Consider the following 18,932-nt stretch of genomic DNA (forward strand, 5'->3'; position numbering starts at 1 on the left):
CTCATCAAAGTCATAAGCCGGACGAGCATTAACAGTTTATACGGTATTGTTGCATCTTAGATGCAGGTTCCTACAGGTTTCATATACCGTACAAAAGAACTGCCCTAACTGTCACCTGTGGTGCATGATGGGAGCAGGGGGCTCCTGGAGGCCTTAAAGGCAAGGTGCTCAGGGTCTCTGAGGCCTTAAAGGCGAGGTGCCAGTTTCCTTTTCTGTACAAGGATGTTATTTATCTATGCAGCCTTTTTTAGGCTAATTGCCTGCTGTTACCTGTTTTCTTTTATGAAAATAAAAGGTTACTGCGGAATACTATTAACTGTGCATTTCCTTCTCTTACATTATATGTATATGTGTTATTTTCATACAAGAGAAATACATGTAACTTTGGCTTCTTAGCCTATTGGATATGTATGGGGCTGCATATTTTTATGTTATACATGTATATGTGTGTGTTTATTTAGTACTATGTACTTCATTTTTAAAACATACACATATATATTATTTTTTTTGTATATGCTCCGGGTTCCCGCACATGGGCGAAGATAATTCAGTGCTTATGACTTTGATGAGTATACCCCTGGAAGAGAACTAGGATTACAGGTAAGTAACTTATCCTTCTCGTCACCTTTAGAGGCAGTTAAAAAGCACACCTAAACCAGTTGATGGCTTACCGTCATTTTAGAAGCACTAATTCCCTCATTTCAAGTGCATTTCTAAATCTGAGTCAGTAATTACTTGATCTTCATGCAATTAGTCATTTTAGGATACTTAATTACAATTTAGTACGGAGCTGTCCCTTAGACACTTGAGAGTTACCAGGAAAATTGATGTTAGCACTCTGATTTCTACATGTAGTTCCCCATTACCAATATGTTCCTCAAAACTTTATAAATCCAGAACAGAGCAGACAATGCACACTGTTAGAATACCAATTGAAATGCTTACAACAGCAATGACTACTTTGTGTTGGCGATGCGATTACAAAGTTGCACTACCACAAAACATAAGTATCCAGAAGGCCAATTGCAGACGGCTCTTGTACTTTACCCATGCATGCAAACCCTTCAACTCAGATGTTCCTATTAAACCCACCAGGTACTAGGCAGCAGCCTCACTCAAGAACTCAGCTGTCCTCCCCCAGTCATGCATTCCACTCAAGGATAGCTCACAAACAAACTGCAGTTCTGACTCAAAAAAACTGTTGCTAAGCATGCCCTGTCAAACAGGAGGTAAGATTATCTCATGAGCTGTAATTTTGTGTAGATTTAAACAGCTGTTTATGTTATTTGCAACATGTTATATTTTCCTTTGTTCTGAAAGGTGAAGTCAAAACCAAAGAAGAAACCAAATTCTAATAAAATTTATATGGAGACACAACATGAGCATCTGTGTGAGGAGAATATTGCAGTTCAGTCAGCTTGGACTTCAGCAAGTACCGTTCAGGTATTCAAAATACGTTTGGATTTTATTCAGAAAATGTTTAGTCTTGATATTAGAAATTAACTAATGATTTTTTAATAGTTCTTTGCTTCCCTGTTTGAGTTTCCAGCTATACATAGATCGTTGCTCTGGCATCCAGTCTTTAGTATGGTGGTAATGGGTTTAAAACTTCAGGGTTCACAATCTCTGTCAGCTGACTGTTAAAGTAGTCCTACAGATTCAACAACACTGACTTGTGTCCCTCCTTATACGGAACCATCCTGGATACTAATCCCCAAACACAAATATTGGGTGGAGAGTTTAACTGCACACTACAAAACCACTTAGATAGATCCCAGCTGGTGCTGAAAAGTTGGTCAGAAGCATCCAGTAGGCTCCAGACAATCATATTGGATCAGGACCTCTTAACCATAAACACCCACATGAGAAGGAAGGCACCTCTAATCATCGATACATGACGTGGTCTATATTTCCTATTGTATACAGTTTGTGTTTTTTCTAAAAAATATTTTGTTTTTGTATGTGTTTTTTTGGGGTTTTTTTACTAGTCTTCGTTTTTTTTCTCTTGTTGCAAGCAAACAATTTCTATCAATGTGTTTTATCCATTAATTTGTTTGGGATTTTTTAAATTTAAGTAATACATTTTTATTTTATCTATGAATTTACGTGCTACACTTAACACAGCACCCTGATTGTGAGCTGTTTTATAAAGCGCTCCTCATCTTGGATGGTTTCAGCATGGTTTACATAGGAACGACCCTAGGTTGCATGACGACCTCTTCTAAAGAACCTACATGAAATCTATTGTAACACAAGAGCACATAAAATAATGACTAGCTCTTCAAAGCCAAATCTATAGGTGTGGCCACATGGCATTCAGAAAAAATAGTTAAGAGTTGGTTCTGGGCCGCAAGGAGGAAAACAAGAAAAAAGGAGTAAGACCAGCAAAGTTTGCTGGCAGGAATGAAGGAGGAGCTGAGGCTTAGAACTGTATAGAGAATGGTGTAAAACGTGATGCAAGGCTGAGGTGGAAAAAGAGAAGGAGGGAGGAATCTCATTAAATAGAATGGTTGTCAGGATAACTAGTGGGAGCCTAGGCAAAGGTGAGGACCATGAGAAACCGAGGAAAGAGGGAGAATTATTTGCAGATAAGTTCCGAAATGACAAAAAAGCGAAATATCAAGAGAAGCGAAGGTGGAGGAGATTGGAGTCATAGGACTAAGGTGGAGTGAAAGATGGAAATTGAAGATTAAGTAGAACTACAGGCAAAGATCCTACAGCGCCATTAAAGGGATACAAAGATTAGGAGGAGGTGAAAGATGTTACCTGAACAAAACAGCTGCGACAGTTATTTAAATCAAAATGGGAGGAGAGGTTCTCTTAAAGAGCACCATGCCCATGGCTGTGCTTAACGCTATCCCCTTTAGAGAAACAAAAGGTTGATACTGGCACAAAGCCACCAGCTCATGAGGTAGAACAAGGACCTTTAAACACTACCAAACACACTAACTCTGATATGTCCATAGGTGCAGACCATACATTTACCTCCTGCTTCCTTTTTTAAGTTAGCTCCATCTATTTCAGAGACTCTATTATTGAGCTAGGAAAAAAATTGATAATGGACCAGTCTTAACCTGTTTAGTGTAGGACACAAACAACACATCCAACTTCAAAAATTCACTGTATTCTAAATAAAAAAAAGTTTAAAAAATCAAATCCCTTTGTAATGAAGAAAAAAACTTTCAACTCAACCTGCACTGGTTACTGCATTTCTCGGTACTGTGCATTTAAAGTATAAAAAGAGTTCAACTTCAAGAGACATTGCTACACCAGCAAACTAAGGAGGACATTTTAGAGTTTTCCTATGTCTGCCATGGCAGTATAAATCCGTAACTTATTCTGTGAGGGCAGCATAAATGATGGGTTGGATCAACCAGAGCAACTGGGCCTGCTGAGGTTTGTAGGGAGATCTATCTGTCTTTAAACAACCTTATTCTTCAGGATGACCCCATCATTCTTGGCCTACTGTAAAAGTCTGGAGGCTGAGTTGACAGGACAGTTGCAGGTGCACTGGTAGCCAACCATGCTGTACCACTGTGTAGGGAAAATGATGGTCCTAGGTACAACTTTGGCAACATCTGAGTGAGCACCTACATCTCATCACTGTCATGGTTGGGCTCTCCACAGAATGGTGGTTACAGCCTGCAAAAGAGTAACCTTGTGAAGAAAGGTTAGAGAATGGTATAAGGGGGCTCCACCATTAGATGCCTTCCATTGCTACTGTCACCCACCACATCTATTGTGCTCTAACTGTATTAGCAGCTGGGCTTCTTTCTTAGTTTGCCGGCAGTAGGCACTACTGAGTCTCCCCAGCGACATTCAGTTCAACATACCTGACTAGAATAAATACCTGTGTTTGAAACCACAGCTAAGCCTGGATAAACTGTCCATCCCTCTACAAATTAAGTATGCCAAATTGATCAGAATATTCCATCAACCTACACTGCCCACCACCATATTGTTGCCCTTTCAGATGGAGTCTCTGCCACCACAGATGCCAGCTGGATCGTATGTTTGCTTGGAGGGAGCCAAAAAAACACATGTATTGCTTAGGGAGGAATTTACTCATCTTGGATGTGAAACAGAGGTATAAATGAAGGTTAGATTGACTATGCAGGCCAGGCTACTGGGTAACTTTACATGACTCCAACAGGAGAAAAATGTTGAGGAGTAGTTCAAATTAGGCTGAGCATCTGACCTTACCGTTAGTTTAAAAGAATCAAAAGCAAAATCAGGCCCTCATAAATATAGAGTGGGCCCAAAGCTTGGGTCCCAAATTCAAACAACACTAATCGGGAGCTGAAACCACACTAGGGGATACATCAAACATGAAACGAACAACAAAGAGTTCAACATGTTGGTTTGATATAAAAAATAAATTTCAAGTTTATTTAGTTATTTTTTTTGTTTGTAGATACACATAATGCAAATAAACTGTTTTTATATATTTTGTTTGGTAAACAACATTTTTTTATATAGTGCAATTGAGTGATATAGAAATTGACAATACATACAATTAGTGTAAAAAACAGTGACATGTCCCACTCAGCATTCAAAACATACATACACACAATCATTCATCACAACTCAAAGACAGTAGACCAAAGACAGATAATAAAATTCAGACAGGAACAATAGTACCGTACAAATAAATAACAAAAAAAGAAACATATCAGGAGTGCAAGCGCCAGATGGAATAAGGACAGATGGGCGTTACAGGTGTCAGAAGTGTAAGCGCCAACGCGCGTTTCGGTGAAAGACCCGAGCAGGGGTCACACCTTCATCAGGGCGCCAATAGGTAAGTGGAGGGGGACATGTAGAATACGTAGTTAGGAGGGAACGTGCCCTTAGTAGTTCGTTTAAATAGGTACATCAATCATTGGAACTTGTTCCACCATTAAATCGGTTTTAGCAGGGCCAAGTAGTCGTGGGAAGTGCTTGGAGAACAGGGGGTTAGTGTGGCCATACAAACGATAGTTTCAAAATTGTAGCGATGGCTAAAGTATCCAGAAATAATGATTGCAGGGCTGTGGCAGACACGCATCGAGGAGACAGGAATTGAAGATCAACGTCTTCCGCGAAGTCCCGCAGTAGTCAATGGATCGAAAATAGGGAATGCGGGGAAGAATGCAGTACGGACTGCTAATGTCCCAAGGGTAAACGAGGGGTGTGTTTTGCACGAGTCCATCCAGGAAACATGGTCCGGTCCGGCGTCCGTTAGTTTATTCAGCACAGGATCAGATGGCAAGATTTAAAGACTGGACATCTAGTGCTGCCACCCATTATAATGGAGGATGTATGTGGCCCTACCATATATATTACAGTGCAGAGTTTATTATTACCCGTAAATCCAAGTCTGTTATATTCCCAGTAAATTTAAGAAACTATGTAATTAGCAGAATTATTCAACATATTTTACATTGGAGAACCGAATGTGGTTTGAAGAGGTACTTCTTAAAGTGTAACAGTAAAGCCCTGAAGAAGACTTGTGTATCAATATTTAATTTTCCAACATTTCTATTTGTTGGCTGTAAAAGAGGATTTTAGACCCTTCAGTTCCTAAACATATGTACAGTCAGGAAGCCCAAAATGAACACTTAATTATTCCTAATATTTTCTTCTGTTACCTATAGATGAAACCTTTTGTACAGCGTCACACGGGTAGCGAAGTTGATGTGGAAGAGCCTCGTCCTTTGACTTTAGAGGAAGAGGAAGAATCTTGGTCTGCAGAAGAAGATATCATTGAGGTCCGGTGTGAAAAAGAGGTAATCATTTTTAGAACAAATATTTCTAAATGTGCCTTCTTGGTAAAGTGATTTTATTCCCACTTTAGGTATTAGTTTGTGAATGTGTTCTTAAATCCAGTGTTTCAAATGTACTGGAATAGTTCTAAGAGTGTTTTGCGAACTATGTATGTACAATTAAAAGATGCATATGTAAGTGACTGTCTGTGGATAAGAGCAACAAATAGTCTCAATGCAAGAAAAACCTTTAGTAATGTTAAAGGAAATGACTAGGTGACTACCTTCTCTCTACTTATCTATGCATTCTGTTTTCGGAAACATTTGAATTCTGAGCTCAACTGGTGGTACCAAATGATTATTGCAGCATACTCCTCGGTGTAAGCACAGCTATTTTGTATTTGTCGAACTACACAGTCCCTATTAGTTTCTCTTTCATCTTCAATAATAAGCCATCAATTAATAAAAGTAGTGCAACCCCCTTCTTTAGCTTATTGAAACATAATTTGTGTTGGTCAGAGTGCTGAATCTTTTTTCTTCTTCTCCAGTTGTTCATGTGCGTGTGTGTGTATGTGTGTGTGGTATTTTTAACATTAACTGATACTGATTCATCCACCTCGAGAAGCTAGAGGATTGCAGAGGAGAAGACAGAAAGTAAACATCAAGCTGCTGTCGACATCAGAGTTCTTGATGGTGTAATTCTGGTTGACGGTGTCAAGAGAGTTGATATAGCACCACTTGATGTCAAGGCAGCAGATATCCCGCCACTCAACGTCCACTATCTTTCAAGCCGCAAAGATGCACTTGAGAATATTTCCATCTCCGACGCATTAGCTGCATCCACTCTTGCAGTGATCACCATTCCACAGAAGATCCAGTTGAAAACCATCTGCTGCTTCCTTTTAAGCTGGTCACATGATTCAATGGCATAATTCTATGTAACCAATCAAGCACATGGTTGTTCCTCCAACAGAGGCGCCTCAGCCTACTGGTACTACACAAGATGCAAGATCACCTGAGTGAACTGGAAAACATGTGCAAACAAACATAATAGGAAGAAAACTGACTCTGTCACCTCCGATGCATGGTACCAACAATTTGGCCACCTCCTCTTCCTGCACTTCTACCTCATCTCAGACAAGATTCTAAGATTTTAACACTGCTACTCTTTTACATTGTTTAGATCTCCAGGTCAATTTGAGGAAATCCATCATGATCCCAACATAGGTTCTCACATAGGAGCCACCTTAAACCAAAATCTAGGAAGTGTTTCCAATGGAGAGAGTATCTGTAGTTTGGCAGAGGTGCCAATGATTTCTGCCCACTCCTTCCCCAACAGCTTGTCAAGTGCCATCCATTATGGTTTCAGTTGCATCCTATATCTTTATTATTCCAAATTCTAATGAGGCACTTCAAACCGTCCCCCGAGATGAGTGGTCTGAATGGAAGGACGACTAGGACGGTAGGCTTGACATTTCTTTTGCAACAAGCAATGTCTGCCAAGGTCATGCAATATGAAAAATCCACTGAGTGGGAATCCATTACCATCAGATTTTCACTTCATAGACCATTGTGAATAATGCCTCCCTGATGCTTTAGCTGCAGAACCTGACAGAGCAGAGCATATGTTCCTTTTCCATATTAATATTCTGGAATTTAGAGCAGTATATCGATCTCTCAAGTTGTACTTACTGTTCCGTTGACTAACAGAATTCTGAATCTGATTGTAAACATGCTTACAATGCACTCTATAAGCCAACTGGGATGTACTAGATGTATCTATAACTGGCTTGTGTTGTGTAGTTTATTAGAGCAACCCGCTGTCTGTGAGTGCAAAACGTCAGTGTGCATATTCTATGCTGATTTTGTGAAGAAAATCGCAAGTGGGTGCTGACCAATGACATGCTGTTAGGCACTATTATGAATTGGAATTTTCCTGAAATAGCAGGGTTTGCAAAATGGCCAATTGTACCTGAACCAAGCAAGTTGGGCAATGCCTTCTTGGTAGATTGATTGGGGACATTTCTTTCTGCCAGTCTCATTGAGTCAGACTGGCCAGCTTAAGCACCCCCTAGGGAAGATGATTCTTATTGCCCCCGAATGCAAAGGTAGTGGTGGTTTCCAGACTTCCTTCATCTGTCTCTAAGACCACACAGGAGGCTTCTGAACATACCCGATTTGTTGCCAGGATGCCGGGCCAACGTCACCATTTCAAGGTGACGGCCTCATGTTTTGGCCGTCATGGCTCCTTATTTTGTACAGTAAACTTACACAAGCTTGCATGAACATTTTAAAAGAAATTAAGGGACTATTGGCAAGCTCATTATATGCTTTCAAACGGAAAATATTTTAATTATAGTTCCAACATAATAACTTTATTCTATTTGTTAAGTAGTCATTCTGTAGTATCTGCTTCATTTGGCATAGTGAAACCTGCAGTCCTCAGTCAAGGTTAACTTGCCTGGGGAACTTGGCCGGCAAGATGTCTGACTGGCAGCACTAAACAGTGGCTCCCGGCCTGCATACCTTATCCTACCATCCCCAGGGACCTGCGATGCCTGCAATTCCTGTAATGGATTGAAGATGTTTTAAAAAGTGCACCCGTCAGCTCCGCATTCATCCTAGGTGCTGGAGATTCATGAAAGGTCTCAGCACGAGGTCTGCTTTGCAGCTGCAGCCTGGGACATCCGGGATTTCCATGCTTGCCCCAGAGCTCACGTAGCTGAGAGGTGTCAGACGGAGGACTCCGAGAGGGCGGAGGAAAGCGATCCGGCCCTCGGCCCCTCTGCCCCTGCTCATGAGGACTTGGCGGTGCTGGCTGCAGCTGTGGTAGAGAGTGACCAGGGACTGGCAGAGACTGTGCCGGAAGTCAGGGGATGGGGTCCCTTACTGTGAAGACCTGGCAACAGAGCCTTGTAGGCACAGGGAACCCCGGAGAATCCCCCCCCCCCCTCCCACACACACACAACCCGCACTGGTAAGGGCCAGAGACTCCATGCATAGTGGACTCACCTTTGCCCTGGGGCGGACTCAGCGAGACGACAGCTGTGTGGCCTGCCAGGCCACTCGGCAAAGTAAAGGTGAGGAGCCTGGGCAAGGAAGCCCACTGACTGCAGTGTCAACAGCGGGTCAGAGGGGAGGGGCCCGTTGACTGCTTGTCTACTTTGGTGGTCGATACACTGAGGACCTGGAGGAAGATATAGCATGCGGCCTGACTCGCCTCCACAGACTAAACAAACCGAGTGCTCCGTGTTCGCGCCAGGATCCCTGACATAACGAAATGTCAGGTGGCTGTGGAGAGGCCGTGGGGAGGGGGCTGAGGGGAGGGCCAGCAGTCAGCCATTAGCCCCAAGAAAACCGTGGGCGGGCTGTGGCTGCAGCCAGACAGCACCTGCAGAGCCACGTCAGAGGTGAGGTGAGGTGAGGCCTGTCCCTGAGACACCCCTTCCAAACTGTGTTGGGGATGTACCACTGACCGGGGATGGTGGCTGAGGAGCCTACAGGGCCTTACACAGGAGGGTCAGTGGGGGACAAGTGAAGAAGGCTGCTGGACGAAGAGGGGGAACCACCGTGGGGGTGTGGGGCTCCACCGGTTCCACCTCCTTCTCCCCCAGAGAATGCGTGCAAACAAGGTGCACTGATTTCAGGGGGCCCATAGGAGCAGGGCCTGGCCTGAGTGGAGACCCGCTGCTAAATTGAAGCCCTGGTGCATCCTAGAAGCCCTTGCTCTGTACTGGTTGCTCTGGAAACAAGTGAGGCCATTACCCCTAGTTGTGAGGAGTGGTGCCACCTGTGCAAGCCTGTTAAAAGCCTGGATTGTGTCTGGGGCCGACTACTGGTCACTAGGGCTACGCATTAAACACAAAATACTCGCATAATCACACACCAGGCGGGACACGAGTGACCGCACTGCCACGGACAATGGATTAAGACAGAGTGCTTAGAGGTGCACAGCAAACAAAGATAGATCTGTTTACGGCAGACAGGGGGGGTTCCGGTCGATGGAAATGGGGGACTGCATGGCCTGCAAAGCCTGACAGACGCACAGATCCTGGCAGCGATTGAAGCCTCCAGTGTAAACGTGCCTGCAAAGATTGAATCCATCGATCTGGACGTCAACTTGCTATAGGCAGATGTCCGTAAGGTGGCTGAACGATCTGTAGTAACGGAACAGCGCGTACCTTAACTACTGGAGGAGACATCGACACTCGGAGACATGGTGGCTGCCCTCACGGCCCAACCATAGAAGCTAGAGATGCGTGTAGAGGATGTGTAGGGCCGCTTCCGAAGATGCAATCAGCAGTTTGTGGCATTCTCAGAGAAGGCTGAAGGCAATGCGCTGGACATGTCCTGGAGGATTAGCTCAGAGAGACAATCCCGGATGCGGGCTGTTGCAGATGTTTGTGGTGGAGTGGGCTCACAGGTCCCCGTCCCCTCTGCTAGCATTGGAAGGACCCCTCCCCCCCCCCCCTCCCCCTCCCAGACTATCATCGCAAAGATCCTTAATTATAGGGACAGGGATACCATTTTGCAGGAGTTCCATCAGAAGGGTGACTCCACTTTTGAGAATCATGTCTTCCACATATTTCCCGACTGTACGCAAAACGTTAACAGCAGAGGCAGACTTCAGTAGAGTCAAGCAAAAACTGAAAGCAATGGGCCTCGAATATATATTGCTCTACCCTGCAAAATTGAAGATAATGAATGAGTGCAGTTCACACTTCTTTACCAAGCCGGAAGACGTCTGGGGCTGGCTGGAGGTCAGGGTAGATGGCTGAGTTCCAGTCTCGGCCTCAGAGGGTTTTTGTAAATGGTCTCAAAGGACACATCGGACAGGGTCCGCGATGAAGAAGACTAGCAGGAACCAATCAGCGGCAAGCGCAAGAATGGTGGTGCCCCAAAATGGTACGCTGGGTATGGAACAACAATGACAGGAAAGGGAGGAGGTGGTCACCTCCGCCGCAGAAAGCACATCAGACCCAATGGAAGACAGGCTGATCCTTGAGGCCATATAGAACTCTGACTAGCAACTTGAGCCCTATTATTGACTCTCGTCCACTGCTAAGCGGGCAACCTACTCTGGGGAGCGTGTATACCCCACCCACCCCCGAGATGGACATACAGCTGAAGAGGTACTGTACATTTGTCTGCAGTAGCCCAATAACACCGGGAGGAACATTCAAATACTGGGTACGGAATGCCACATGTGAGAACTACAATCCTGGAAGTGATGGCATGGGGTGGAAATTACAGTGCGGACATGGCCTGCAGCCAAGACCCCCCCCCCTCTTCTTCGTATCTTTTTTCTATCCTCGCTTGTCTCTTTGGCTGTTGATTTCACCACTTCCCTTTTATCCATTTCTTCACTTACGTTGGGGACTTCCCTCTTACCTTCTTCCTCTACACTGGGCTTGGAGGGGTGTGGAGGGAGAGGGACACCAGACCTGGTGTGGCTATACGAGGGGAGGCAGTGTCTGTATTGTATGAAGAGTGTGTAGGGACGAATACAAGGGTTGGAGTGTGACTCGGGTCAACCCTGGATTACACCCCATCCCCAGGATAACTTCAGCTAACTGAAAAAAGGGGAGTGGGCTTTGTTGTTAGAAAAACCTGTGGGAGATGATAGAACTGGCAGGAATTCAGACCCCTGTTGACTGGACCTCCTCAAGCACCTACCCTGGGACACAATTATGAAAGTGTGTTACACTCAAAAAGTTGAAAGCACCCAGTCAGTATGGGCTACAAAAGGGGTAAGGCAGGGCTGCACCATTTTCATTTTACTTAAATGCCCTTGACTCAGCATTAGATCTAAGCTTTAAGGATGTTCGTAAAATTGGGCCCCGTCTAGTTCCCATCTTTTTTAAGGAGAACAATGTGGTCCTTATTGCTCGTACAGCCAACGGTTTACAGGCATTGCTAGTCTCATTTAATAATTTCATGGAAAATCTAAACTTGTATGTCAGCCATCGGAAATCTTTTATCCTGACATGTAAGCTGAAAACGCCTGAAAAGATAAGAAGGAAGTATAGCTATTAAGTTGGCCAAATCTTTGAATTTTCTTCCTGACCTGATGTGTAGTACCCCATTTTAACATTAAACATTTTTTTTTACAAAATGATAAATAGTTTTAGTATGTGTGCGTTTGAACCAAATCCTTTGACTCAATGATTGGGATTTTAGTTTTTCACTCTATTGTTTAAATTTTCTATTGTTTGTATATGAACCTTGTATAGATGGTTCGTCTGAGATAATGTGCCCTCAATGCTTTTCCGTTTAACGTAGTGGGCCCTTAATTGAAGTTTTTGTTGTATTGACTATGTTTTGGCAGTATCCTGGTGTCTTTTTTCTTTTTTTTAACAAGTGTGTTTTTTCAGGTTTTGTTTTTTATGGTACATCATATCATGAAAGATGTTTTATAACCATGGTTGAATTATTTTGTTATTAAGATGCCTTTTTTTGTGTGCTTTTATGGTCTTGTATTGACCGAATAAAGAATTACCTAACTGACTGATATTCAAAACCAAATCCTTTATATGTCCAGAGCTGGTTACAGGTATCTCGTGTGGTTTACATTTGTTTTCAGTATAACATGATACCCTTGTACCATTTTCAATGTCCTCTATTGAGTGCGTTTCACCGGTGGGCTGGTGCATGTAATACTTTGTTTTATTTGTGTGTTTGTCACTAAGTGTCATCTCGTTTGCAGAGCTAGTTAAGTCCATCTCGGACTTCCCAGTCTACATATCCATTCATCATAGTCTACTGCCCGAAACCTGAGTACCTGCAGGGGAGGGGAAATATCCAGCCTGTTGGTCCATTTCCTATGTTTTACCTAGTTTCTCTGGCAAGAGAAGCAGGTGCTGGGCAAAGTCTGTCCCATTGTGCATAGCAAAATGGCCAGTCAGAACTGATTTGACTGGAACAGCATAAAAGCATGACTGGGCGTACGTCTGGGAACTTTTGATATTGTGGGGATCTAGGCAGAGAGGTTTGACTCACTTGCCTGCCAGCAAGTTGGGCAATACCTGTCAGGAGTGACCTGATCCTCTGGAGGACCTGCACTGGGCCTACCTCACTTAAGAACCTGCATGTGTTTAACTCCATCCTACCCACAAGGTCTTCTCAGCCAGTTGCCAAGGAGGCAACTAAAAATATCTGAAAGTGGCATCTTTTTGATCAAGAAGCCTCTCCAGTTTTTTTCAGATGGTGAGAACTGTGAACCAGCACCATCTATTACCTATCCCTTGCCTGTAGGGTAATGGCACCCCTCTTTCTGTTTTCCTTAGCACCAGAAGGCCCAGAAAGAAGTTAGCCTTAATGCACCTCATGCAGGGTCTATTTCCTTTGAATGATCCCATTAAATACTTGCTCAATAATACTTTGGGTACTAGACCAGGATTACCATATTGGTCTATAACTGGTAGTGTAAATGTAGTGACCAGTTATTTTTAGACTTTAACCCCCTTACCAGGCATTGATGACTTATACTGAGGCTGCAGGCAAATTAACACCAAGAACAATAGTAGCACTAGAGACTCTGCCTTTTTAGAGAGACCTCTTTTAATGTGGCACTGGACAATTTTTTGAGTTCCATCTTTTACTCCACGCACTGCTAACAAGATGATACTGAAGAAAAAAAGTTGGGTTAAAGTGCTTCTACATTTAAATTTCTTGCTGACATCAAAACCTTCTTGTGACTTTAACTTGCTAAAAGGCTTGAGCACTTCTGAAAATCCCCGATTCATTTGGATCAAGCTCTACAGGACAAAATCGCCCATGGTGCTAATAACGGAAATCTACAGTTTCTGCTAAGGAGCTGTAATCAGGATTGGGGTTGTATTTCGGACCCACGGGTTGGTAGCATTTTCATTTTAGCTGAACTATTTACATACCTGTTCAAGTAATTTTCCTGTTAGAAAGTAAAGCTGTCACTAGACATTTAGTTATTGAATGTTATTTACTGTGTCATAGTAAGTCCAAATTTCTGTTCCTCATTACCTCTTTGAATAAACTTTGATTGCTCACCCTAAGAATACTGAGAGTTAAGGGCCTGATTACGAGTTAGGCAGACAGGGTTACTTCATCACAAACGTGAATGATAGCCCGTCCGCCTTATTACAGTTTCATTATATCCTATGGAACTTGTAATACGGCAAACGGGATATCCTTCACGTTTGTGACGGAGTACCCGTCTGCTAAACTCATAATTTGGCCCGAAGTATTTAAAATGAGTAAACTAGTTCTCCAGGTGGAGTTCGCCAGTATCTTGGCCCAAGGACACCTGTGGCAATCATAGGATCCACACAGTGTAGTGCTCAGTAATCACTGACACCCCGTTCTGTCGCTTGAACCGAGGGATCCTCAACTAGTTGGCAAGAGAGGATCTGAGAGCTCGAGAAGGAACATATTTCTTAAGTTTACTTGCTACAAAGGATGGAGCCTGGATATGAATGGATTTGTAAATAAAACCAGCTATTTAAAAAAAAAAAAATCTCTCTGTTCCTCTGTGCCTCTAGTGACACTTCATTAAGGTGGGAGGGATATGCACATGTCTATGCAATTCGTAGATTATCCTCACTGCTGTATTTTGAATGATTTGTAGTTTGTGTGAAGAAGTTGCAGGGAGTTTGCATAGTCCAAGCAGGACTGCTGATATAGCCTCTTTCAAAGCCTCGGGTGACAGAAAAGAGCAAGCTTACTAATGGATTTCAATAGGCCAAAACACTTTGCAGCGACTGCCTTGATCTGGAGGATCATGAACAGTTGATTGTCCACCACGAGGCCCAAGCCCTGGGCAGAGGCCTGCTGGGACAAAAGGGGCACCGAGCTCAGAGGGCCATTACATGTTGGCTCAGGGATCCGTTCTATGATTTTAAATAACCAGATCAGTCTTTTCGGAATTTAGCTTGATGGAGATAGTGCCCTACCAGTTCAAAATAAACATCTGGGTAAATTGAGTGGAATTTCAAAGACAAGACCGCACACACGGGGTGGGGGGGGGGGGGGTGTAACTGCTCTGCGGATGCATGTTACTTTGTGTATGTAAGATGATGCATTTCCAGCTGATACTTGTGTTTAAATTGTTCTGTGTTGGGACATTGGAATGTTGCTCCCACCATATGTCCTATACCTGCAAGTCGTTGTAGTTGTTACATATGTCATGTTATTATGGATGCTTGTATTATGCACATGGTTGTCAATGATAAACTTTTCTCAATTAAGGAAAAGCACACGCCTGTACAATATTAAGCGTGGACCTAGCTAGCAAATCTCTGGAGTACCTTGTGTTCACTTCCCATACTTGGAAAGAGAGGCAATATTTCTAACTTCTTAATTGTGTGTTAATCAACATATTATTCTGAAAAAGCACAACAGGTTTTGCTCCTGTAACAAAAAATTAACGAAAAGGCTATGCATACTCTAGAAAGACCTAGCAAATGGTCCTCAAATCAACAGGGACAATTAACCGTGTTAGTGGTTGTTGAAGTAATCCGATAATACATTTCGAATCTCCAAGCACACCTTTTAAACTCTGCTTATGACTTTAAGAATGTGATTCATTCTGATGATGAGGAAATTGATCCTTAAGGAGTTGGATGATCATTTAGTGACTCTGGGATAACTTCTAAAGCAATCCTGTTTGACATGCACGGTCTGCTTAAAGCAAAATGTAAAACAGAATTGCCACCTGGTCATGAAATTATGATCAATTTGCACCATGGCTTAAACCATAATTACCATTAGTTTGTCCAGATACATTATCTACTCATACCTCAGAGATATTTATCCTGGCTTAGTGAACCGCACGTGAATTTGTGTTTTTATGGAGCATATATTAGGGCGATCTCGTATTTAATGGTACGTGTAAATAGCCTGAAATAAAGTTGTCTTTATGCGGACTATATGGAATTGCAATACAGTCCGCCTCGCTTGCTTTTCTGGTTTGTCAATCTACAAAATGTTTGCACAACATTCATTTATCTACTGTTGTCTCATTCAAGGAACTTGTGCAATGTCTGTGTATCAGCATTGTTGGACTGTTCACGTGGTCCTTGTGTTATCTCTATTTTGGTATGTTTGACGAGATTAACCTCAAGACTAGAACACTTGAAGATTATTTTCTTAAATATGGAATTGTCTGCATATTTGTGAGAAGTCTATATGTACACTTAAAAGAACCCTAGAAATCTGTGAACTGATCAAATCTAATCTTTTTAATGCAGCTAAAATAAATTTCATAAATACAGTAAATAAATTTTTATAATTTGATTCTCTTTTATATTTGATTGCATTTGTTAATTAAAGTTGGTGGTTTCCTTTTCAGAACTCTGAAGACACGAGTCAAGTGAAAGTGTTACAGATTCAACTTTTAGAATGTCAGGAAAAGCTTCAGAAACTAAATTGGATGGAAGAGAAACTTCTGACCTTAGAAGAAAAAATGAAAGGGAAAATAATCATTGAAGAAAAAGACTGGGACAATCTTCTGAGCAGAGTTCTCCTAGTTGAAACAGAGTTGCTACTCCGATCCAAAAAGGTGTGTATTTCAATTTGGAAATTTACATTGCTTATGAAGATGAGTGAGGTGGGTTAGGAAGCTGTATTTGTGATTTATCAACAATATGCTAATGTAATTAATGAAACCACGTCATGAAGCACAAAATGCACCGTTTGCGAAGTCCTCATTTTTTGTATCTGAGCAAGTGATTTCACTTTTAGATTTGGTATTCTAACCTTAATTATCACGCTTTAATGACTTATCACGCTTTAATGACTAGACAGTCATTAAAGTTTGTCCCAACAAATATGTTCTTTTCCCGAGTTGGTTGCCATGCAGAGAAGGTGTTTGCTGCTTTCATGTCAGTCAGAAGATCCTTCATCTGGTAGTGCTAATGCTGGGTTTTATCACAGTTGGCATGTGGAAATGTGTGAAACTTCCCTAGGTACACTTCTCACATCAAGCGCTCACACGCAACATACAATCCAACTATCTCATATACTGCAACCAAATACCATGGAAGTTTAAATATATGTATGGCTTTAATCCTGTCATGTAAGGAAAATGAAGTATTTTAACAATTAAAATCTCATATGTATAATTGTGTTTTATAAGTACAGCATATATATATATATATATATATATATCTCCTCAAGTCCCCGTGTACGTAGGAAACACTCGGACACCCAGATTGTACGTAGATAATTTATTCGGCAAGTCTTGACGACGCGTTTCACCTTTACGTCTAGATCACGCTCGTATAGTAAACAATCCACCATGTTTAAATACACCACCTTGTGAATTATAGAAAACGGACTTCTCTTGCAAACAGAAAGTAAATAATCGCAACTGTCGCGGCCATTTTGAAATATCACGTAACTCACTAAACATCAAGAAATGTTCAATAATTCAATGCACATCGTGCTTTGATTCACAATGAGCAATATAAATTCGAAATTTTCCACATAGATGGTTCATAGCACATTGAAATCGCTCTAATTAGTGCCAACTTGATGACCGCATTACGTCATTAATATATAATAATGTTTTTGTATTCTACACAAAATCAATTCCAATATATATTTTTATAAGTGCCTAAAGGTTCGTAATGGGTAATGCTATGATAAAACATCCAATATTGCAGTGCGTAATTCATATAACACGTTGATTGGCTAAGACGGATAACCATAGTTTTTTTTTTTCTTCTTTTTTTTCGTTTTTGTTTTTTTTCTTTTTTTGTCCTCATTTGCCAATTACCCTCTTATAGGAATCACCAGCCACCTAGTATGTCGCAAGCTGGAAGAACAGCTCAGGTTCTCGGGTTAGCACGCATTCCAGGACACAATTCACAGAATGGCGGAAGATAAGTCCACAATAAGGGAAGCGAATTAGCTTGATTACTCCGTCAAGGAAACTTTCAGCCTGATGGAGCGAATCATTGAACAGTGAGACCAGCGTCCAAGATCCATGGAGTAAAATAGGCATAATCATAGAACCCGGGGAAAAAAACCCAAAAAAAAACCCGGTGCTCCTATTAACAAAAAGTCCCAGAAAGCCACATTTTTTTTATTAACGCATCTGGCCAGGTCCAAATTGGATGTATTGTATAAGGATGTCAACCAATCGCCATGTGATGGGACAGTGGCGTCTGCCCAAAACCTGCATATTTGACGCCTTGCCAGGAGAATAGCATAAAAAAGAAAGGATCTTGCCTGGCCCAAAATATTTTCGTCAATGCCAAAAATAACTAATGACAGGGTAATGGGCACAGAAAAATTGAGTATAGAGTCCAACGTCTCCTTTATTTTCTCCCAGAACGTACAGATAGAAGGTCAATCCTTAAACATGTGTGTATCTGAAGTATCGAGGAGGTTGCACTTGTTACATCTCTTTCCTGGCAGAAATTTTGATAGTTGTAAAGGAGAGAGGTATGCACGGTGAACGGTGAAAAGGTGGTTGCGCCTTAGACAAGCAGGTTTAACTAATCTATGTAAGAGAGTAAATGAAGTAAGCCATAATTGCTCACACTGTCGCCCCATCTCCATCCACCTCCTCCAAAATAATCCAATACCAAAAAGCCACCTCTTTACCGCCCGCCTGCCTTACCACAAGCTGTTGTTCCAGGTTGCTAAATTTACCCAGCGGGACAGCTTTACTACCGAGAGCCCGGGCCCAACTATCAAGCTGCAAATATTTAAATCTCGATAGCCCGGGGCCAACCTTGACCCGTAGTTCATCCCATGTCACCAATGCGTCGTTTACCAACATCTCTCCCCACCTTACAATTCCGGCATGTTTCAAAGGGGACGCCAACCCATCCCTCAAACACATTGGTAAACCCGGGGAGTCCCACACCTGGGCATAGTTTGAAAAATAAGACAACCCAATTTTCTTTTTAATCTGGACCCAGAGTCTTGCCATAGATTGAAGAGACTTTAATTTAACTTTCTTAAAAAAACTTTTGGTCTCCAAACTTAAACATAAATCCCTGAGAAGGTAATTACGCCCCAGCTAACATAGCTCGAAACATTAATCATATCGAAGAGTTGGATGGTGATTTAAGGCCCAAGCGTAATACTGCAGGTCAGGTAGTGCCAACCCACCCTTGTCCCTCCTTCGCAATTTTTTCCATGCCAATCTAGTAACCTTATACTTCCAAATAAAAGAATTGATATCCCGCTGAAATTTATCTATTT

The 18,932-nt window shown here is 42.2% G+C and overlaps 1 protein-coding gene across 6 annotated transcripts in view; it reads left to right on the forward strand.

Annotated features, from left to right (window-relative positions):
- Positions 1 to 18,932, forward strand: part of CEP44 (centrosomal protein 44) — a 242,714-nt gene that overhangs the window by 60,063 nt on the left and 163,719 nt on the right. For all 6 annotated transcript variants that reach the window (XM_085641846.1, XM_085641849.1, XM_085641848.1 and 3 more), the window contains exons 5-7: positions 1,321 to 1,443; positions 5,634 to 5,765; positions 16,066 to 16,275. In XM_085641846.1, coding sequence (XP_085497972.1) covers positions 1,321 to 1,443; positions 5,634 to 5,765; positions 16,066 to 16,275 — 465 coding nt within the window. The remainder of the gene's footprint in view (positions 1 to 1,320; positions 1,444 to 5,633; positions 5,766 to 16,065; positions 16,276 to 18,932) is intronic.

This window comes from Triturus cristatus, chromosome 2_2 (genome assembly GCF_964204655.1).
Source record: "Triturus cristatus chromosome 2_2, aTriCri1.1, whole genome shotgun sequence".
In the NCBI taxonomy this organism is placed as follows: Eukaryota; Metazoa; Chordata; class Amphibia; order Caudata; family Salamandridae; genus Triturus; species Triturus cristatus.